This window comes from Moschus berezovskii, chromosome 12 (genome assembly GCF_049115385.1).
Source record: "Moschus berezovskii isolate FMDL1 chromosome 12, NW_MosBer_1.0, whole genome shotgun sequence".
Taxonomy (NCBI): Eukaryota; Metazoa; Chordata; class Mammalia; order Artiodactyla; family Moschidae; genus Moschus; species Moschus berezovskii.
In genome coordinates, this window is record NC_142471.1 from 62,467,418 (window position 1) to 62,491,029 (window position 23,612).

General features: G+C 38.8%; 1 protein-coding gene across 1 annotated transcript in view; it reads right to left on the reverse strand.

Annotated features, from left to right (window-relative positions):
• LOC129555520 (cytochrome P450 2C21-like) overlaps positions 1-23,612 on the reverse strand; it is an 87,818-nt gene that overhangs the window by 29,569 nt on the left and 34,637 nt on the right. The window contains exons 3-5 of the mRNA XM_055425039.2: positions 16,742-16,904; positions 14,451-14,600; positions 4,513-4,673 (exon numbers count right to left, since the gene is read on the reverse strand). Of these exons, the coding sequence (XP_055281014.2) occupies positions 4,513-4,673; positions 14,451-14,600; positions 16,742-16,904 (474 nt within the window). The remainder of the gene's footprint in view (positions 1-4,512; positions 4,674-14,450; positions 14,601-16,741; positions 16,905-23,612) is intronic.

The following is a 23,612-nucleotide window of genomic DNA, read 5'->3' on the forward strand; positions in this document are numbered from 1 at the left end:
CAGAAGATCAGGCAAGTCTTTATTAAACTCTGGGGATCAAACTTGTCCCATTTTTAAAAAATACATTTTAAAGGAGTGGTTCTGGAACTGTTAGTTCCCATCTCTAAGAAAGAAAAAAGCAGCATCCACGACCATGGCTTCTTTCCACCAGAGGCGTCCCTCCCTGTTCTAAATGGGTGTGCAGAGAGACTTTCCACTGAAGCTTTCCTTCCCTGGTCTGGGACAGACTTAGTCTGTCCTTTATGGATGCAGGCATTTTACTCATCCCTCCCAGTTCTTCCACTAAGGCGGCATGGAGATGCACCAGGGGTAGACCTGATGGCATCCGAGATTGATTTCTAGTTCCTTACCACCAAGACCTTTGTTTGATTTGCCAGAGTAGTTTCCCAGAATGTTTTCCAAGCTAGGACTATTAGAGGAAGCATCCATTTTACGTGTGCCCATGTACATTCCTGAGTACAGTCCTGATAGCAGTAGAAGCAGTGAGACATAAAGAGACAAACAACAACCAAGATGTCCCTTCTGAGTGTCACCACGCCAGTATATGTGATAGCAAAAGAGGTGGTAGAGGACTGGCCAGTGAGGAAAAACTGATTTTTGTCCTCAAGCTACGAGGTCCAATCCTTCCATTTCCTTTCCACAGATTCCACAAAAGGAATATCTAGAGAGGTGAGTCAGAAGCCATTGGAGAGCTTTCTCTGGTTTGCTAATAGCTAGCACTACCAAAGGAAGAAGCCCATTGCACTTCCAATCTGAACAGATCCTGAAATTCCCAATCGATGTCCTCAAAAACCTCATGGTCACCAGCAGTGCTTTTATCCACATAGACAGGAGGCACAGCCGTGACAAAGACTCACTTTTAGGACTCTGGTCCCTGAGGCAGGCAGTCAAGAGAGTAACCTCTAGCCTGAGACATTCCTGGAGCTAGAGCTCCAGCTTGCTCCCAAACATGCTCTTGTAACTTTTGCCTCCTAGCAAGGCTTGGCGCTTCCATACTTGGGGGTCTAAATAAAAGTACATAATAATGGCATGAATCACAATTCCCTTGAAAGTCTATGATCTGACAGATCATGTTAGTAGTTCTAATTCCCAGGCAGTTATGGAATGGTCAAAGAGACCGGAAAAAAACTGACCAAGAAAGGAAAGCTCACTCCACACGATTTGCCCATTTCTGGCTGCTCCCCTCACAGGGACGTTGAGAGCCTCTTGGATGGTATTTGTGCAGAACGTGTCATTCTTTCACACAAGCACATCATAGCGTTAGTAAAGTAAAGCAGAAAATGTGTATACTGAGAAAGCAGAGAGGCTAGAGCTCTTGAGTGTTCTTACCTTGTCCTGAAAATCCAGAATGAGCCCCCAGGATGATAGCTTATGGTAAATGACGTCAGATTGATGATATCCGAAGAAGATTTAGCTTCAGGACCAGGGACCAGGCTTGATCACTCAAGAGCTTTTGTGTAGCAGTTTTATTAAAGAAAGAAAAGGGACAGAGAAAGCTTCTGACATAGACATCAGAAGGGGGATGGAGAGTGCCCATTCTTTTTCTAGTTTTATGTGTAAGGCTAGATTGTTTACTTGGTATTTTTCTGGTTTCCTGAGGTAGACCTGTTTCACTATAAACTTCCCTTAGAACTGCTTTTGTGAGTCACACAGATTTTGGAATGTTGTGTTTCCATTTTCATTTCTCTCAAGGTATTTTGATTTCCTCTTTGACCCATTGTTGTTTAGTAGCATCTTATTAAACTCCTATATGTTTGTGTTTTTTCCAGTTTTTTTCTTGTAACTGATTCGTAGTTTCATACCATTGTGGTCAAAATGATGCTCAATATAATTTCAATTTCTCGAATTTACTGACACTTGTTTTGTAACATTATATGATCTATCTTGGAAAATATTTCATCTGTACTTGAAAACAATGTGTATTCTGCTGCATTTGGATGGAATGCTGTATATAAATCTATCAAGTCAATCTTGTCTAATATGTTGCTTAAGGCCATTGTTTCCTTATTTAGTTTGGCTGTTCTGGCCATGGGGTTGCAAAGAGTCAGACACGACTGAGTGACTGAACTGAACTGCTCTATCCATTGATGTAACTGATGTGTTAATGTCTCCTCAGTTCAGTTTAGTCATGTCCGACTCTTTGCAACCCCATGAACCGCAGCATGCCAGGCCTCCCTGTCTAATACCAACTCCTGGAGCCCACCCAAACTCATGTCCATTGAGTGGGTCATGCCATCCAACCATCTCATTCTCTGTCATCCCCTTCTCCTCCTGCTCTCAATCTTTCCCAGCATCAGGGTCTTTGCAAATGAGTCAGCTCATCTCATCAGGTGGCCAAAGTATTGGAGTTTCAGCTTCAACATCAGTCCTTCCAATGAACACCCAGGACTGATCTCCTTTAGGATGAACTGGTTGGATCTCCTTGCAGTCCAAGGGACTCTCAAGAGTTTTTTCCAGCACCACAGTTCAAAAGCATCAATTCTTTGGCGCTCAGCTTTCTTTATAGTCCAACTCTCACATACATACATGACCACTGGAAAAACCATAGCCTTGACTAGATGGACCTTGGTTGGCAAAGTAATGTCTCTGCTTTTTAATATGCTATCTAGGTTGGTCATAATTTTCCTTCCAAGGAGTAAGCGTCTTTTAATTTCATGTCTGCAACCACCATCTGCAGTGATTTTTGAGCCCAAAAAAATAAGTCTTCCACCATTTCTACTGTTTCCCCATCTATTTCCCATGAAATGATGGGACCAGATGCCATGATCTTACTTTTCTGAATGTTGAGGTTTAGTCCAACTGTTTCACTCTCCTCTTTCATTTTCATCAAGAAGATATTTAGGTCATCTTCACTTTCTGCCATAAAGGTGGTGTCATCGGCATATCTGAGATTATTGATATTTCTCCCAGCAATCTTGATTCCAGCTTGTGCTTCATCCAGCCCAGAGTTTCTCATGATGCACTCTGCATATAAGTTAAACAAGCAGGGTGACAATATACAGCCTTGACGTACTCCTTTTCCTATTTGGAAACAGGCTGTTGCTCCATGTCCAGTTCTAACTGTTGCTTCCTGACCTGCATACAGATTTCTCAAGAGGCAGGTCAGGTGGTCTGGTATTCCCATCCCTTTCAGAATTTTCCACATTTTATTGTGATCCACACGTAAAAGGCTTTGGCATAGTCAGTAAAGAAGAAATAGATGTTTTTCTGGAACTCTCCTGCTTTTTTGATGATCCAGCAGATGTTGGCAATTTGATATCTGGTTCCTCTGCCTTTCAAAAAACCAGCTTGAACATCTGGAACTTTTTGGTTCATGTATTGCTGAAGCCTGGCTTGGAGAATTTGAGCAACTGTACTAGCGTGTGAGATGAGTGCACTTTTGCAGTAGTTTGAGCATTTTTGGCATTGTCTTTCTTTGGGATTGGAATGAATACTGACCTTTTCCAGCCCTGTGGCTACTGCTGAGTTTTCCAAATTTACTGACATATTGAGTGCACTACTTTCACAGCATAACCTTTTAGGATTTGAAATTGCTCAACTGGAATTCCATCACCTCCACTTAGTGATGCTTCCTAAGGCCCACTTGACTTCACATTCCAGGATGTCTGGTTCTAGGTGAGTAATCACACCATCATAATTAACTGGATTATGAAGATCTTTTTTATATAGCTCTTCTGTATATTCTTGCCACCTCTTCTTAATATCATCTGCTTCTGTCAGGTCCATACCATTTCTTGCCTTTATTGAGTGTCTCCTAGTATTATTGTGTTACTGTCGATAACTCCTTTTAAGTCTGTTCACACCATACCATTTTTTAAATGAAGAAACTTTACCAGAAAGATTAAGGAAATGCCTATATTACTTAACTTACTTTTATTTAGGCATTTTACATCTTCAGAAATGCACACATTGCCCTTATTCATTTGGCCATCACAGTCTTAGAGTTTACAGAAACCTTTTTAAACAGTACCTTCATGACTTAATACCCTCGGTAGGTACTGAAGAAATTTATTCAGCTGCTATCTTGTATCAAACTGGATAGAGAATCAAGAAATCTAGTTTTTATGTCTAACTCATTCTACTTTTGTTTAGGTTACTTTGAAAATAAGTTCAGTATTTTCAGATGAGCTTTCTGTTCCACAGACTATTTGTTCTCTAGAATCCTTCCCAGGTAGAAAACATCATAACACTATGATCCATGGAATTTTCATTGTGGTAAAACAGGTTATTAATTTTTTCTGAAAGTTTACTAATAGTAAAAATACAATACATATACAACCCTATATATACACATAAAAATCAGAGGAAAAAAGATTTCTCAAAAAAAAAACCTTGCTATAATTGTTGCACTATTTTTTTTATTACTATTGTTATATTCTGTTTAAAAATTCATTTCAACCCATTCAGTTGCTTTGATTACTCACTAAGTGGTAACAAACAATAGCACAAAGAGAAGTGGTAATCAATTTAGATAGAAAATTATTTCCTATTTAAAGAGACCATTGACCTTACCTCAATCCAGGGGGTGCTTACAATTTTTGCATTTTCATCAACATACTTTGCCAAGGCCAGAAAATTTTCATCACTGTATTCAAAACGATTCCGGAATATAATGGAGCAGATCACATTGCAGGGAGCATAGCTCAGAAGGAAAGTAGGATCACATGGAGATCCTAAAAAACAATATATAAAAGAAGTTGGAATATAATTTTCAGATAAATCTTAAGTTTACTGTTTAAAATAATGGAGAAAGTTTGATTTCTAAGATTTTTTTGTTATAGGAAGAACTTGGACCTGCCATCATCACTATAAATTCAACACGCCTAGAGAGTTGGACCACAAAGAAGGCTGAGTGCTGAAGAATTGATGTTTTTGAACTGTGGTGCTGGAGAAAACTCTTCAAAGTCCCTTGGACAGCAAGATCAAACCAGTCAATCTTGAAGGAAATCAGTCCTGAACATTCATTGGTGCTAAAGCTGAAGCTCCAATACTTTGGTCATCTGATCCTAAGAGCTGGCTCATTGGAAAAGACTGTGATGCTGGGAAAGACTGAGGGCAAGATAAGACAGGGCTGACATGAGTTTGAGCAAACTCTGGGAGATAGTGAAGGACAGGGAAGCCTGGCATGCTGTAGTCCATGGGGTTGCAAAGCGTCGGACATGACTCAGCAACTGAAAAAAAACAACAACAACATAATAAATTTGTATTTCCCTAAGCAAAATTATCTAATCTAGTGTAATTTATTCATTAAATTTCTCCCAATTATTCTCCTATTTATATCATTCTCCAATTAAAGTCACAAGGTAATATACAAGAAGGAGATCATTTTGAAATGTTGTTAAAAGTATAAAATTTAGCTCTTGCTATTGATATTCTTCAAAATACCCAGAAGAAACTGACCAATATAACAAGAAGGTAAGGAGACTAAGGAGATTTGAAATCGTAGTTTGCAAAATGCATTGAAAAAGGTTGAATGTGCGTTTCTCTCAGAAGAAAATAATGAGAGGGATTGAAGGCTAGAGATCTCTTCAGGAAAATTAGAGATACAAAGGGAACATTTCATGCAAAGATGGTCACAATAAAGGACAGAAATGGTATGGACCTATAAAAGCAGAAGATATAAAGAAGAGGTGGCAAGAATACACAGAAGAACTATACAAAAGGATCTTAAAGACCCAATAACCACGATGGTGTACTCACCTACTTAGGGCCAGACATCCTGGATGTGAAGTCAAGTGGGCCTTAAGAAGCATCACTACAAGCAAAGCTAATGGAAGTGATGGAATTTCAGTTAAGCAATTTCAAATCCTAAAAGATGATGCTGTTAAAGCGCTACACTCAATATGCCAGCAAGTTTGGAAAACTCAGTAGTGGCCACAGGACAGGAAAAGGTCAGTTTTCATTCCAATCCCAAAGAAAGACAATGCCAAAGAATGTTCAAACTACCACACAGTTGCACTCATCTAACATGCTGCAAAGTAATGCTCAAAATTCTCCAAGACAGGCTTCAACAGTATGTGAACTGTGAACTTCCAGATGTTCAAGCTGGATTTAGAAAAGTCAGGAACCTGAGATCAAATTGCAAACATCCGTTGGATCACAGAAAAAGCAAGAGAGTTCTGGAAAAATATTTACTTCTGCTTTATTGACTACACCAAAACCTTTGACCCTGTGGATCACAAGAAACTGTGGAAAATTCTGAAAGAGATGGAAATACCAAACCACCTTACTTGCCTCCTGAGAAATCTGTACGCAGGTCAGAAGCAACAGTTGGAACTGGACATGGAACAACAGACTGGTTCCAAATTGGAAAAGGAGTACATCAAGGCTGTTTATTGTCACCCTGCTTATTTAACTTATATGCAGAGTATATCAGGTGAAATGCCAGGCTGGATGAAGCTCAAGCTGGAGTCAAGATTGCCGGGAGAAATATCAATAACCTCAAATATGCAGATAACACCACCCTTATGGCAGGAAGTGAAGAACTAAAGAGCCTCTTGATGAAAGTGAAAGAGGAGAGTGAAAAAGTTGGCTTAAAGCTCAACATTCAGAAAACTAAGATCATTCCATCACTTTATGGCAAATAGATGGGTAAACAATGGAAACAGTGACAGACTCCATTTTCTTGGGCTCTAAAATCACTGCAGATGGTGACTGCAGCCATGAAATTAAAAGACACTTGCTCTTTGGAAGAAAAGCTATGACCAATCTAGACAGCATATTAAAAAGCAGAGACATTACTTTGCCAACAAAGGTCCATCTAGTCAAAGCTATGGTTTTTCCCATAATCATGTATGGATGTGAGAGTTGAACTATAAAGAAAGCTGAGCACTAAAGAACTGATGCTTTTGGAACTGTGGTGTAGAAGACTCTTGAGAGTCCCTTGGACTGCAAGGAGATCCAACCAGTCCACCCTAAAGGAAATCAGTCCTGAATATTCACTCAGTTCAGTTCAGTTCAGTCACTCAGTCGTGTCCGATTCTTTGCAACCCATGAATCACAGCACACCAGGCCTCCCTGTCCATCACCAACTTCCAGAGTTCACTCAAACTCATGTCCATCAAGTCAGTGACGCCATCCAGCCATCTCATTCTCTGTCGTCCCCTTCTCCTCCCGCCCCTAATCCCTCCCAGCATCAGAGTCTTTTCCAGTGAGTCAACTCGTCGCATGAGGTGGCCAAAGTATTGCAGTTTCAGCTTTAGCATCAGTCCTTCCAGTGAACACCCGGGATTGATTTCCCCCAGAATGGTCTGGTTAGATCTCCTTGCAGTCCAAGGGACTCTCAAGAGTCTTCTCCAGCACCACAGTTCAAAAGCATCAATTCTTCAGCGATCAGCTTTCTTCACAGTCCAATTCTCACATCCATACGTGACCATGGAAAAAACCATAGCCTTGACTAGATGGACCTTGGTTGGCAAAGTAATGTCTCTGCTTTTGAATGTGCTATCTAGGTTGGTCATAACTTTCCTTCCAAGGAGTAAGCATCTTTTAATTTCATGGCTGCAATCAGCATCCGCAGTGATTTTGGAGACCAAAAAAATAAAGTCTGACACTGTTTCCACTCTTTCCCCATCTCTTTCCCATGAAGTGATGGGACCAGATGCCATGATCTTTGTTTTCTGAATGTTGAGCTTCAATCCAACCTTTTCACTCTCCTCTTTCACTTTCCTCAAGAGGCTTTTTAGTTCCTCTTCACTTTCTGCCATAAGGGTGGTGTCATCTGCATTGGAAGGTCCTATTATGAAGCTGAAACTCCATTACTTTGGTTACCTGATGCAAAGAACTGACTCATTGGAAAAGACCCTGATTCTGGGAAAGGTTGAAGGCAGTAGGAGAAGGGGACAGCAGAGGATGAGATGGTTGGATGGCATCACCGACTCAATGGACATGAGTTTGAGCAAGCTCTGGCGGTTGGTGAAGGACAGGGAAGCCTGGTGTGCTGCAGTCTGTGGTATTGCAAGGGTCAGACATGACTGAGCAACTGAACTGAACTGAACTATAAACAGGTTAACAATTTAAAATAAAGAATATGACACTATTTTTTTTTTTTTGACTCATGACAACTTTTAAGCTTCACTTTTTCTTCTACTCACACCTGGAATAACTGATGTGATTGCTCCTTTGGCACAAGCAGGAAGTTTAAACCACACAAACCCTGGTTCATGCATTGGAACTCTCATCCCTACTCCAACCCCTAACCACCATAAAAATTCCAAGCTGGTATCCTTTTCTGGCTTTCTCCAGGCATTTTTGGGTCGGTTTTCTAGCCACTGTGCCCTACACAGAAAGCTTCATTATGTGAGCAATATAACTTTTCATATCTCATTGAGATGTGTGTATCTACCAATATCAACAACCAATATTGAGACGTTGGTAGTGTGAATCACTACCAACCTCAACAACTATACTAAATTTTCAGTGGGAAATCTATCCTGCCTCTGCCTGGTGACTACTACCACAACACTTTACTACAGAATGAAAAAACTGAGTAGGGATCAAAAAGTAGAAATTACAAGAAAAAAGGTTCTCCTCAACATGTGAAATAAACTTATAAAAGTTAGTTAACCAGTGACAAATGGCTACCCCAAGAGGATGAGGTCTCCATAGTTAGGTGGATTCAAGCAGAGTCTGGGTGGTCATAGGCAAGGAAGCTGAGAGAAGATCATATTCACTATGGTAAAATTGAACCAGTTAATAATAAGCTGTTTAAAAGACACTTGCTCCTTGAAAGAAAAGCTACGACAAACCTAGATAACATATTAAAAAGCAGAGACATCAGTTTACTGACAAAGATCCATCTAGTCAAAACTATGGTTTTTCCAGTAGTCATGTATGGACGTGAGAGTTGGATCATAAAGAAGGCTGAGTGCCAAAAAATTAATGCTTTCCAATCGTGGTCCTGGAAAAGACTCTTGAGAGTCCCTTGGACAGCAAGGAGATCAAACAAGTCAATATTAAAGGAAATCAACCCTGAATATTCATTGGAAGGACTGACACTGAAGCTGAAGCTCCAGTACTTTGGCCACCTCATGGTAAGAGCCAACTCGTTGGAAAAGACTCTGATGCTGGGAAAGATTCGGGGCAGGAGGACAAGGCGGTGACAGAGGATGAGATGGTTGGAAGGCATCACCAACTTGATGTACATGTGTTTAACCAAACTCTGGGGGATATTGAAGAACAGGGAAGCCTGGTGTTATATGGTCCATGGGGTCACAAAGAGTCAGGTATGACTTAGTGACTGAACAACAACTACTTACTAAAACCCAATATTTACTGATTTACTAATTGCATTTCCAAAATTTTACTCTAGAAAGTAATCAGGGGTGTTCAATGATTAATATATATTGCACTGTTTAATATCATTAGCAACAAAAATCTGAAATCAATCTACGTGGCCGGCCTAAAATAAATCATGGTACATCCAAAATAATGAACTACAATTCTATTTTGTTAATAATATTTGTGATAAACTTAAAAATTAAGCATGTGAAAATATTTATTTAATATGCTAAATTTGAACAAAAGGGTAGAGAATAATCTATGAAGGATGAGCCTTGTTTTCTTCTTCTGCCAGATCTCCCACCCCATTCCTAGATAATATGCACCAAAAGTCCAAATGATGCTCATTGACACTCTACTGCCATCTTGAGAAACTTACTCAAAATGAGAAACCCAAATCATGCAAATATTTGTAATAATTGCGTTATTTATACGAGTAATACAAAAAAATGAGGAGGGAAACCCATTTGGACCATAATATAACATTAGTAGAAAACCATGATTGGGACTCACTGTTTAGAATATAGTGTTATTAAGTTCATAATGTTCTTTAAAAATTAAGCACTGTGGTTTACAAAAGCACATATGTGTTAAGATCCTCATCTTATAACACAATAATAGTGGGAGACTTTAATACCCCACTTACATCTATGGATAGATCAACTAAACAGAAAATTAACAAGGAAACACAAACTTTAAATGATACAATAGACCAGTTAGACCTAATAGATATCTATAGGACATTTCACCCCAAAACAATGAATTTCACCTTTTTCTCAAGCGCACACGGAACTTTTTCCAGGATAGATCACATCCTGGGCCATAAATCCAGCCTTGGTAAATTCAAAAAAATTGAAATCATTCCAAGCATCTTTTCTGACCACAATGCAGTAAGACTAGATCTCAATTACGGGAGAAAAACTATTAAAAATGCCAACATATGGAGGCTGAACAACACGCTGCTGAATAATGAACAAATCATAGAAGAAATCAAAAGAGAAATTAAAATATGCATAGAAATGAATGAAAATGAAAACACAACAACCCAAAACCTCTGGGACACTGTAAAAGCAGTGCTAAGGGGGAAGAACATAGCAATACAGGCACACCTCAAGAAACAAGAAAAAAGTCAACTAAATAACCTAACTCTACATCTAAAGAAACTAGAAAAGGAAGAAATGGAGAACCCCAGGGTTAGCAGAAGGAAAGAAATCATAAAAATTAGGGCAGAGATAAATGCAAAAGAAACAAAAGAGACCATAGCAAAAATCAACAAAGCCAAAAGCTGGTTCTTTGAGAAGGTAAATAAAATTGACAAACCACTAGCCAGACTTATCAAGAAAGAAAGGGAGAAGAACCAAATCAATAAAATTAGAAATGAAAAGGGAGAAATCACAACTGACAACACAGAAATACAAAGGATTATTAGAGAATACTATCAGCAATTATATGGCAATAAAATGAATAACTTAGAAGAAATGGACAAATTCCTAGAAAAGTACACCTTGCCAAAACTGAACCAGGAAGAAATAGAAAATCTGAACAGACCCATCACAAGCACGGAAATAGAGGAAGTAATTGGAAAGCTTCCAGCAAACAAAAGCCCAGGTCCAGACGGCTTCACAGCTGAATTCTACCAAAAATTTAGTGAAGAGCTAACACCTATTCTACTCAAACTCTTTCAGAAAATTGCTGAGGAAGGAAAACTTCCAAACTCATTCTATGAGGCCACTATAACCCTAATCCCAAAACCTGGTAAAGATCCCACAAAAAAAGAAAACTACAGGCCAATATCACTGATGAACATAGATGCAAAAATCCTTAACAAAATTCTAGCAATCAGAATCCAACAACATATTAAAAAGATCATACATCATGACCAAGTGGGCTTTATCCCAGGAATGCAAGGATTCTTCAATATCCGCAAATCAATCAATGTAATACACCACATTAACAAACTGAAAAATAAAAATCATATGATTATCTCAATAGATGCAGAGAAAGCCTTTGACAAAATACAACATCCATTTATGATAAAAACTCTCCAGAAAGTGGGAATAGAAGGGACATATCTCAACATAATAAAAGCTATATACGACAAACCCATAGCAAACATTATCCTCAATGGTGAAAAACTGAAAGCATTTCCCCTAAAGTCAGGAACAAGACAAGGGTGCCCACTCTCACCACTACTATTCAACATAGTTCTGGAAGTTTTGGCTACAGCAATCAGAGCAGAAAAAGACATAAAAGGAATACAAATTGGAAAAGAAGAAGTAAAACTTTCACTGTTCGCTGATGACATGATCCTCTACACAGAAAACCCTAAAGACTCTACCAGAAAACTACTAGAGCTAATCAATGAATACAGTAAAGTTGCAGGATATAAAATCAACACACAGAAATCCCTTGCATTCCTATACACTAATAATGAGAAAATAGAAAGAGAAATTAAAGAAACTATTCCATTCACTGTTGCAACGAAAAGAATTAAATACTTAGGAATATATCTACCTAAGGAAACAAAAGACTTGTACATAGAAAACTACAAAACACTAGTGAAAGTAATCAAAGAGGACACTAATAGATGGAGAAATATACCGTGTTCGTGGATTGGAAGAATAAATATTGTGAAAATGAGTATACTACCCAAAGTAATTTATACATTCAATGCAATCCCTATCAAGCTACCAACGATATTTTTCACAGAACTAGAACAAATAATCTCACAGTTTGTATGGAAATACAAAAAACCTCGAATAGCCAAAGCAATCTTGAAGAAGAAAAATGGAACTGGAGGAATTAACCTGCCAGACTTCAGGCTCTACTACAAAGCCACGGTCATCAAGACAGTATGGTACTGGCATAAAGACAAAAATATAGATCAATGGAACAAAATAGAAAGCCCAGAGATAAACCCATGCACCTATGGACACCTTATCTTTGACAAAGGAGGCAAGAATATAAAATGGAGAAAAGACAGTCTCTTTAACAAGTGGTGCTGGGAAAACTGGTCAGCCACTTGTAAAAGAATGAAATTAGAACACTTCCTAACACCATACACCAAAATAAACTCAAAATGGATTAGAGAGCTAAATGTAAGACCAGAAACTATAAAACTCCTAGAGGAGAACGTAGGCAAAACACTCTCCGACATAAATCACAGCAGGATCCTCCAAGACCCACCTCCCAGAATATTGGAAATAAAAGCAAAAATAAACAAATGGGACATAATTAAAATCAAAAGCTTCTGCACAGCAAAGGAAACTCTAAGCAAGGTGAAAAGACAGCCTTCAGAATGGGAGAAAATAATAGCAAATGAAGCAACTGATAAAGGATTAATCTCCAAAATATACAAGCAGCTCCTGCAGCTCAATTCCAGGAAAATAAGTGACCCAATCAAAAAATGGGCCAAAGAACTAAACAGACATTTCTCCAAAGAAGACATTAAGATGGCTAACAAACACATGAAAAAATGCTCAACATCCCTCATAATCAGAGAAATGCAAATCAAAACCACAATGAGATACCATTTCACACCAGTCAGAATGGCTGCTATCCAAAAGTCTACATGCAATAAATGCTGGAGAGGGTGTGGAGAGAAAGGAACCCTCTTACACTGTTGGTGGGAATGCAAACTAGTACAGCCACTTTGGAGAACAGTGTGGAGATTCCTCAAAAAACTAGAAATAGAACTGCCATATGATCCAGCAATTGCACTCCTGGGCATACACACCGAGGAAACCAGAATTGAAAGAGACACATGTACGCCAATGCTCATTGCAGCACTGTTTATAATAGCCAGGGCATGGAAGCAACCTAGATGTCCATCTGCAGATGAATGGATAAGAAAGCTTTGGTACATATACACAATGGAGTATTTTTCAGCCATCAAGAAAAATGCATTTGAATCAGTTTTAATGAGGTGGATGAAATTGGAGCCAATTATACAGAGTGAAGTAAGCCAGAAAGAAAAACATCAATATAGTATACTGACGGATATATATGGAATTTAGAAAGATGGAAACCTGAAACCTGTGTACGAGACTGCAAAAGAGACATAGACATATAGAACAGTCTTTGGGACTCTGTGGGAGAGGGTGAAGGTGGGATGATTGGGGAGAATGGCATTGTAGCATGTATATTAGCATATGTAACCAGTCCAGGTTCGACGCATGATGCAGGATGCCTGGGGCTGGTGCACGGGAATGACATGGGGGGAGGATATGGGGAGGAGGGAGGTGGGAGGGGGGTTCGGCAGGGAGAGCACATGTACACCCGGGGCGGATTCATGTCAATGTATCGCAAAACCAACCAATATATTAATGAAAGGTAATTTGCCTCCAATAAAATAAATTAAAATTAAAAAAAAAAAAAAAAGATCCTCATCTTGCTCCTTCCCTGTCAAGTCTCCTACTCACCGCTTTCTCTCCTAACCCCTGTTCCTGTCCTGCATGGGCATCACACACATGTACACTGAGCAGATGTGTACTTCTGAAGCTCCCTCCCTTCACACCCACAGGGGAGCTGTAATACAGTCTTACTCAGAGAAGGATTTGGTGCAAAGTCCACACCTGAACCACTAATTTTGTTTCAGTTTTACTAAGATATCACTGCTAGACAGGACTGTACAAGTTTAAGGTGCTACAGCATAATGACATGACATGTATATGTTGCAAAATATTTGCAATGCTTCTCAAGAAGTTACCTGAGAACTTAGTAAGTTAGTAGCAGATTACCAAAATCCATGTTCTCCTCTTCTTCCTGTGCACACAGTTAACCATATTTTCCAGCTCCTCACACAGTAAGGTGTGGCCCTGTGACTCAGTTATAGCCCATGGGATATGAAAGAACTTTTGTGTGCCACTGCCATATCTCACCTATTAAAAACATTATTTGTTCTTTTCTTTATTCTTTACTCAACCCCACTACCATTCAAAGAGATGAACTCTGGGAGCCACAGGAAGGTGTTCATATGTTGAAGGTATCAAAGGCCCTGAAAACCAGGTGCTTGAAAAGGCCATTATGGCAACAACTTCACCTCTTACTACTGTCATGTGAGCAGAAAGTAAACTTCTGTTGTATTTGAGCCATTCTCTCTCTGTAGTCTACTTGTAATAGCATTTGGTCTACCCAAGCAGTTACTGCTAATTACATAAAGAAATACCCACCATTGGTTTTTTTTAATGCTTCCACCAAACACAAGGCTTCCTCTTGAATTCTATGTTCAATAGTCCTCTTCCCCATCCCCATATTTCTCAAAACCATGAGGGAGAAACGCCGAGTTTGCTTCCATATTTCCCCATTGCTGAAGATAATTCCTATATGGGCCAAAAAATAGAGAAGAAAAATCCATTACTATGAATTCTAGCTCAGAGTCTTTAAAACAGGAAGTGATAATGACACCTAACTGGGATCAAATATAATGGTGGCAGCCTCAGGTATTCCCACTGAGCCCTATTTCAAACCTGCCTCCTCCTCTCTTAACCCAGTTTAGTGTTATACTGTGAAGACTCTTGGTTTTACATATTATTACACTCTTCATCATCATTAGCTCCTACAAAAATCAGAGCAACTCTGTGAACCAAGTATTTTATCTCCATTTTATTAATGAGGATGCTAAAGATCATAGAGGCAAACGCTTGCTCTATGATGATTCAGCTAACAATCCATGGAGTCCAAGTTATAGGTCAGGTTTTTAGAACCAGCTTGTGCATTGTGAGTGAATTGTAGGAGAAACAACAAAAGGAGTCAGTTCTCAAAAGAGGGAGAAACAGTACTTGTGCATTGGAAGGAAGTTCAAGAAAATCTAGTCTTCAAATAAGGGATGCAGTCACAGCTCTTCTCATTTTAACATTTTCCTTATTTGTTAAATCTTATCCATGAAATATGGTCTTAACACCAAGGAAGTTCAACATCAGACGTTCAGACTCAAGAATAGATCAGGGAAAAAGACAACACTCAAAGGGAACTTGTCCAAAAAGACCTTAAAGAACAATGTAGAGGAGGAAAGGACCCTATTGAGGCCTTGTTTGTTTTTGTAGGAACCCAGTGACTGGCCAGAAGACTGGCTGGTATAAGGCCCAGCTACAAAAACAGATGAAAGACAATTCAAGGACTTAATTTAAAAAGTTTTTCCTAATATCATCTCTAATTGATATTCCAATTGATACTTAACAAAGTTTCTTAATGATCCTCTTTTCAGAGCTTTTTTGTGCTTTATGCTTTGCATTCTACTGAGTAAAAATATTTCCTGTGCTTTTATTTTTTTTTAAGAATAGAAAATTAAAGGCAGGCTTGGAAATATTCCAAACCCTTCTTGGTTCCATGCATACTATGCAAGTTTCCAAAAATAGTTTCTTAGCATCCATGACTTAGGCCAGAAAGCAAAATGTTTGATTAATAGGACAATTTAGTTATTTTCCTCCCTTTTCTTTCTCTCTTTCTCACTATCTTCAGTTCAGTTCAATTGCTCAGTCATGTCTGACTCTTTGCGACCCCATGGACTGCAGCACGCCAGGCCTCCCTGTCCATCACCAACTCCTGGAGTTTACTCAAACTCATGTCCATTGAGTCAGTGATGCCATCCAACCATCTCATCCCCTGTCATCCTCTTCTCCTCCTGCCTTCAATCTTTTCCAGAATCAGGGTCTTTCCCAATGAGTCAGTTCTTCTCATCAGGTGGCCAAAGTATTGGAGCTTCAGCTTCAACATCAGTCCTTCCAATGAATATTCAGGACTGATTTTCTTTAGGATGGACTGGTTGGATCTCCTTGCAGTCCAAGGGACTCTCAAGAATCTTCTCCAACACCACAGTTCAAAAACATCAATTCTTTGGTGCTCAGCTTTCTTTATAGTCCAACTCTCACATCCATACATGACCACTGGAAAAACCACAGCCTTGACTAGACAGACCTTTGTTGGCAAAGCAATGTCTCTGCTTTTTAAAATGTTCATTATCTTAACTGTCCATAATTAAAAATGAACATGGCTTAATTGTAAATTAATAAAACATTAGTGATTAGATAGTTTGCTTTCACTGCATTTAAAGCTTCATAGATATACTGTGTCACCTTCATAATTTTAAACATGGATTAATGATCCTTTATGCTTCCCAGGTGACTCAGGGATAAAGAATATGCCTGCCAATGCAGGAGACACAGGTCCATGAATTTAATCCCTGGGTCAGGAAGATCCTCTGGAGAAGGAAATGACAATCCACTCTAGTTTTCTTTCCTGGAAAACCTCATGGAAGAGGAGCCTGGATGGTTACAGTCTATGGGGTAATGAGAGAGTTGGACACAGCTTAGTGACTAAACAATAACAACGATTCTTAATAGAGAAATGTTGGAATTACGATGTCATTGTAAACTTCTCTAAGTACCTATAATTTCTCAATTCTTTAGCATTTTTGAATCTTTCCAACCTACAATTTCCACACACTCCTCAAATAGAAGCATACCTAATCCCTGGTTGATCTTATCTGCCACTGGTAAACTGCCTCTGCCAGAAAATTCCTCACTCTGATCAATTAGGACTTGCTTCACTGCTTCATATCCATGTACCACCACAGTGGGCTTCATGCCAAAATACAGAGTGAACACAGGACCATAATCTTCTGCTAGCTGGAAAAGGAATAAGAGATGTAAAAAAGTGAGCATTCCAAAAGTGAAAATATATACAATGTGGGAAATATTTTTAATTTTCATAAGACACACTTCAATATTCATTCATCCATTATAAAAAAATTCAACTTCTAGAACCAGTAATTTAGTATTAAATCACATTTTTCCAATGGTAATTACCATTAAATAGCTAGCAATATTGTTATTATTATCATCACCATCAATAGTTATAAATAGTTATCAATAGTTATCCCTTATTCAGCTCCTACTATGTGACAGAGGCTATGTGACAGTATGAATTTTATATTGTTCTATTAAGCTTTTTTCTGCCAAATCTATACTTATACCAAAATTCCCCTTCTTTCCTACAGTTATAATAAATAATATGTTTCTCCTCTGGTTTAAGGAAAGGTGCTTCTCTCCCCCACATGCAAACTAAAAATCATTCCTCATTATCCATTCTCCACATCTTTTTGGCACCAGAGACCTCTAAGCTTTCATGATACATAAGGACATAGTCATAGACATTTTCCAGCTTCCCTGTGTAGTGATGTGAGTGAGGTCTTTCTATCATGACAACTTATTCAATGTAACACATGATATAGGATTTACACTCTTTCAGCTTGTCCAACGTTTCACTCCTTCAGCTACCTTACAATTTATTCTCCATACAGTAACCAGACTGATTTTTTTCACAAAGCAAATGTTGCAGTACCATTACACTGCTTTTATGCTAAAGACCAATATTCTTAAAATCTTTGAAAGACCTACATGTTCTGATTCCTGTTTACTTCTCCAAACTTATCTCAGAACATGTTTTTACTTACTCTTGTAGCTATAACCAAACTGGTCCTATGTCAGGGACTCCAAACATATTCAACCTCCAGATAGAAAAAGAATGGAACAAACCAGCACTTTACCAGGTTACTGTCTTATTTTTTTTAGATCAGTTCAGTTCAGTCCCTCTGTCGTGTCTGACTCTTGGTGACCCCATGGACTGCAGCCCACCAAGTCTCCCTGTCCTGCACCAACTCCCTGTCCATCACCCAAACTCATGTCCATTGAGTCAAAAGGGATGGCATTCCCATCCCTTTCAGAATTTTCCACAGTTTATTGTGATCCACACAGTCAAATGCTTCAGCTTAGTCAATAAAGCAGAAATAGATGTTTTTCTAGAACTCTCTTGCTTTTTTGATGATCCAGCAGATGTTGGCAATTTGATCCCTGGTTCCTCTGCCTTTTCTAAATCCAGCTTGAACATCTGGAAGTTCATGGATCACGTATTGCTGAAGCCTGGCTTGGAGAATTTTGAGCATGACTTTACTAGCATGTGAGATGAGTGCAACTGTGCGGTAGTTTGAGTATTCTTTGGCATTGCCTTTCTTTGGGATTGGAATGAAACTGACCTTTCCCAGTCCTGTGGCTACTACTGAGTTTTCCAGATTTGCTGGCATATTGAGAGCAGCACTTTCACAGAATCATCTTTTAGGATTTGAAATAGCTCAACTGGAATTCCATCACCTCCACTAGCTTTGTTTGTGGTGATGCTTCCTAAGGCCCACTTGACTTCACATTCCAAGATGTCTGGCTCTAGGTGAGTGATCACACCATCGTGGTTATCTGAGTCATTAAGATCTTTTTTGTACAGTTCTGTGTATTCTTGTCACCTCTTCTTAATATCTTCTGCTTCTGTTAGGTCCATACCATTTCTGTCCTTTATCAAGCCCATCTTTGCATGAAATGTTCCCTTGGTATCTCTAATTTTCTTGAAGAGATCTCTAGTCATTCCCATTCTATTGTTTTCCTCTATTTCTTTGCACTGATCATGGAGGAAGGCTTTCATATCGCTCCTTGCTATTCTTTGGAACTGAATTAAAATAGGTATATCTTTCCTTTTCTCCTTTGCTTTTCGCTTCTCTTTTTTTCACAGCCATTTGTAAGGTCTCCTCAGACAGCCATTTTGCTTTTTTTGCATTTCTTTTCCTTGGGGATAGTCTTGATATCAGCTCCAATTTCACTTCCTCAGAGAAACTTCTGCTGACTACACCTCTTACCCCTAATTCTTCAAGTTACACTGCCTGTTTCTACTGTGTTCCTATTACATGTTTTGTATCCATACGTTTATTTGCATGACTGTTTCATAAATACATGCCTGGTGTTGGGTGGTAAAGAATCTACCTGCAAGGCAGGAGATGCGGGTTCAATCCCTGGGCTGGGGAGATCCCCTGGAGAAGGAAATGGCAACCCACTCCAGTATTCTTGCCAGGGAAAACCCATGAAGATGAGCCTGGGTGGGTAAGGTCCATGGGGTTGCAAAAGAGTCAGACATAACTTAGCAACCAAACCACACCACCACATTGTATGTTTTGACCTGGGTTCAGTCCATGAATTGGGAAGATCCCCTGAAGAGGACATGGCAACTCACTCCAATTATTTTTACCTGGAGAATGGACAGAGGAGCCTGGCAGGCTTCAGTCCATGGGATCACAAAGAGTTGGACACCACTGAGCAACTAAGCAGAGCACAATGCATCCATACATTTATTTGCATGATTGGTTCATAAATACCTGCCTACCACCTAGATGGTAAATTCCATAACACTAGGTTTTTGTTTTTATTCATCTTTGAAAATCCCAGAATCTAACATACTTATTACTGAAATTAAGGATGTGAAGTGGCTCAGTCATGTCAGGCTCTTTGTAGACCCATGAGCCTGCCAGGCTCCACCATCCATGGGATTTTCCAGGCAAGAATACTGGAGTGGGTTGCCATTTCCTTCTCCAGGGGATCTTGCCAAAACAGTGATCTAACCCAAGTCTCCTCCACTGCAGGCAGACTCTCTACCATCTGAGCCACCAGGGAAGCACTGGTAAATTTAGGCATTTAATAACTTGTTGAACATATAATATACTCAAATAACCTGGGCAAAATAATTCTTAATTACATATTAAATATATGGAAATTAAAATCAAGAGATATTTTTAAAACTTAACCAGAAAAAAAAAATACTTAACCAAGACTGTGATTTAGCAAGTGCATATTCTGGAGTGCTAACACAATTTTCAAAACCAAATCCAAACACAAAGAAAGAAAGTATTTCATTGGGCAGTACCCTAATAACTAATTGTCTCAGAGAAGCCTGATTTCAGATAATTCCTTCAAGATTCAGAAAGTTATTGCTCTATAAAATAGCTAAGAGTAGAACCATTATTCATTTATTTGTTGGGATAACAGAAACATTGAATTTTCCTAAAATTTTACTTATTTCCTTGACTTCAGTATACTTTTTGGAAAATTTTAGTTTTGTCACTCTGTAAATGAGTAGATCTTTTTACTTAAAGAAAGTTTAATTGCCATTAAAATTACCAAAGGACAATTACTATAAAGGGAACCTATGTCACAATATTCAGCAGTGGCCACAGGACTGGAAAAGGTCAGCTTACTTTCCAATCTCAAAAAAGCCGATGCCAAAGAATGCTCAAACTACTGCACAGTTGCACTCATCTCACACACTAGTAAAGTCATGCTCAAAATTCTCCAAGCCAGGCTTCAGCAATACGTGAGCCACAAACTTCCATATGTTCAAGCTGGTTTTAGAAAAGTCAGAGGTACCAGAGATCAAATTGCCAACATCTGCTGGATCATCAAAAAGCAGGAGAGTTCCAGAAAAACATCTATTTCTGCTTTATTGACTAAGCCAAAGCCTTTGACTGTATGGATCACAATAAACTATGGAAAATTCTGAAAGAGATGGGAATACCAGACCACCTGACCTGCCTCTTGAGAAACCTGTATGCAGGTCAGGAAGCAACAGTTAGAACTGGATATGGAATAACAGACTGCTTCCAAATAGGAAAAGGAGTACATCAAGGCTGTATATTGTCACCCTGCTTATTTAACTTATTTGCAGAGTACAACATGAGAAACGTTGGGCTGGATGAAGCACAAGCTGGAATTAAGATTGCTGGGAGATATATCAATAACCTCAGATATGCAGATGACACCACCCTTATGGTAGAAAGTGAAGAGGAACTAAACAGCCTCCTGATGAAAGTGAAAGAAGAGAGTGAAAAAGTTGGCTTGAAGCTCAACATTCAGAAAACTAAGATCATGGCATCCGGATCCATCACTTCATGGCAAATAGATGGGGAAACAGTGGAAACTGTGGCAGACTTTATATTTTTGGGGCTCCAAAATCACTGCAAATTGTGATTACAGCCATAAAATAAAAAGAAACTTACTCCTTGGAAGGAAAGTTATGACCAACCTAGATAGCATATTAAAAAGCAGAGACATTACTTTGCCAACAAAAGTCTGTCTAGTCAAGGCTATGGTTTTTCCTGTGGTTATATATGGATGTGAGAGTTGGACTGTGAAGAAAGCTGAGCACCAAAGAATTGATGCTTTTGAACTCTGGTGTTGAAGAAGACTCTTGAGAGTCCCTTGGACTGTAAGGAGATCCAACCAGTCCATCCTAAAGGAAATCAGTCCTCAGTGTTCATTGGTAGGACTGATGCTAAAGCTGAAACTCCAATATTTTGGCCACCTGGTGGGAAGAGCTGACTCATTTGAAAAGACCCTGATGCTGGAAAAAATTGAACGCGGGAGAAGGGGATGACTAGGATAGGATGGTTTGATGGCATCACCGACTCAAAGGACATGAGTTTGGGTGATGGACAGAGAGTTGGTGGTGGACAGGGCGGCCTGGCATGCTGCGGTTCATGGGATTGCAAAGAGTCGGACACGACTGAGCAACTGAAATGAACTGAATCGAACTGATATAGGATTATCATTACCATCTTTCTAAATTCCATATATATGCGTTAGTATACTGTATTTGGTGTTTTTCTTTCTGGCTTACTTCACTCTGTATAATAGGCTCCAGTTTCACCCACCTCATTAGAACTGATACAAACATATTCTTTTGATGGCTGAGTAATATTCCATTGTGTATACATACAACAGCTTTCTTACCCGTTTGTCTGCAGATGGACATCTAGGTTGTTTCCATGTCCTGGCTATTATAAACAGTGCTGTGATGAATATTGGGGTACACGTGTCTCTTTCAATTCTGGGTTCCTTGGTGTGGATGCCCAGCAGTGGGATTGCTGGGTCATACAGCAGTTCTATTTCCAGTTTTTAAAGGAATCTCCACACTGTTCTCCATAGCAGCTGTACTAGTTTGCAGTCCCACCAACAATGTAAGAGGGTTCCCTTTTCTCCACACCCTCTCCAGCATTTATTGCTTGTAGACTTTTGGATAGCAGCTATTCTGACTGGTGTGAAATGGTACCTCATTGTGGTTTTGATTCGCATTTCTCTTATAATAAGTGATGTTCAGCATCTTTTTATCTGTTTGTTAGCCATCTGTATGTCTTCTTTGGAGAAATGTCTGTTTAGTTCTCTGACCCATTTTTTGATTGGGTCGTTTATTTTTCTGGAATTGAGCTGCAGGAGTTGCTTGTATATTTTTGAGAATAATTCTTTGTCATTTGCTTCATTTGCTATTATTTTCTCCCCTTATGAAGGCTGTATTTTCACCTTGCTTATAGTTTCCTTTGCTGTGCAAAAGCTTTTAAGTTTAGTTAGGTCCCATATGTTTATTTTTGCTTTTATTTCCAATATTCTTGGAGGTGGGTCATAGAGGATCCTACTGTGATTTATGTCGCAGAGTGTTTTGCCTATGTTTTCCTCTTGGAGTTTTATAGTTTCTGGTCTTATGTTTAGATCTTTAATCCATTTTGAGTTTATTTTTGTGTATGGTGTTAGAAAGTGTTCTAGATTCCTTCTTTTAAAAGTGATTGACCAGTTTTCCCAGCATCACTTGTTAAAGAAATTGTCTTTTCTCCATTGTATATTCTTGCGTCCTTTGTTGAAGATAAGTTGTCTATAGGTACGTGGATTTATCTCTGGGCTTTCTGTTTTGTTCCATTGATCTACATTTCTGTCTTTGTGCCAGTACCATACTGTCTTGATGACTGTGGCTTTGTAGTAGAGCCTGAAGTCAGGCAGGTTGATTCCTCTAGTTCCATTCTTCTTTCTCAAGATTGCTTTGGCTATTCGAAGTTTTTGGTATTTCCATACAAATTGTGAAACTATTTGCTCTAGTTCTGTGAAAAATACCATTGGTAGCTTGATAGGGATTGCATTGAATCTATAGATTGCTTTGGTAGTATACTCATTTTCACTATACTGATTCTTCCGATCCATGAACATAGTATATTTCCTCATCTATTTGTGTCCTCTTTGATTTCTTTCATCAGTGTATTATAGTTTTTTCTATATAAGTCTTTTGTTTCTTTAGGTAGATATATTCCTAAGCATTTTATTCTTTTCATTGCAATGGTGAATGGATTTGTTTTCTTAATTTCTCTTTCTGTTTTCTCATTGTTAGTGTATAGGAATGCAAGGGATTTCTGTGTTAATTTTATCTCCTGCCAATTTACTATATTCATTGATTAACTCTAGTAATTTTCTGGTGGAGTCTTTAGGGTTTTCTATGTAGAGGATCATGTTATCCGAAAACAGTGAGAGTTTTACTTCTTTTCCAATCTGGATTCCTTTTATTTCTTTTTCCTTTCTGACTGCTGTGGCCAAAACTTCCAATACTATGTTGAAAAGTAGCGGTGAGAGTGGGCACCCTTGCCTTTTTCCTGACTTTAGGGGAAATGCTTTCAGTTTTTCATTATTTAGGATAATGTTTGCTGT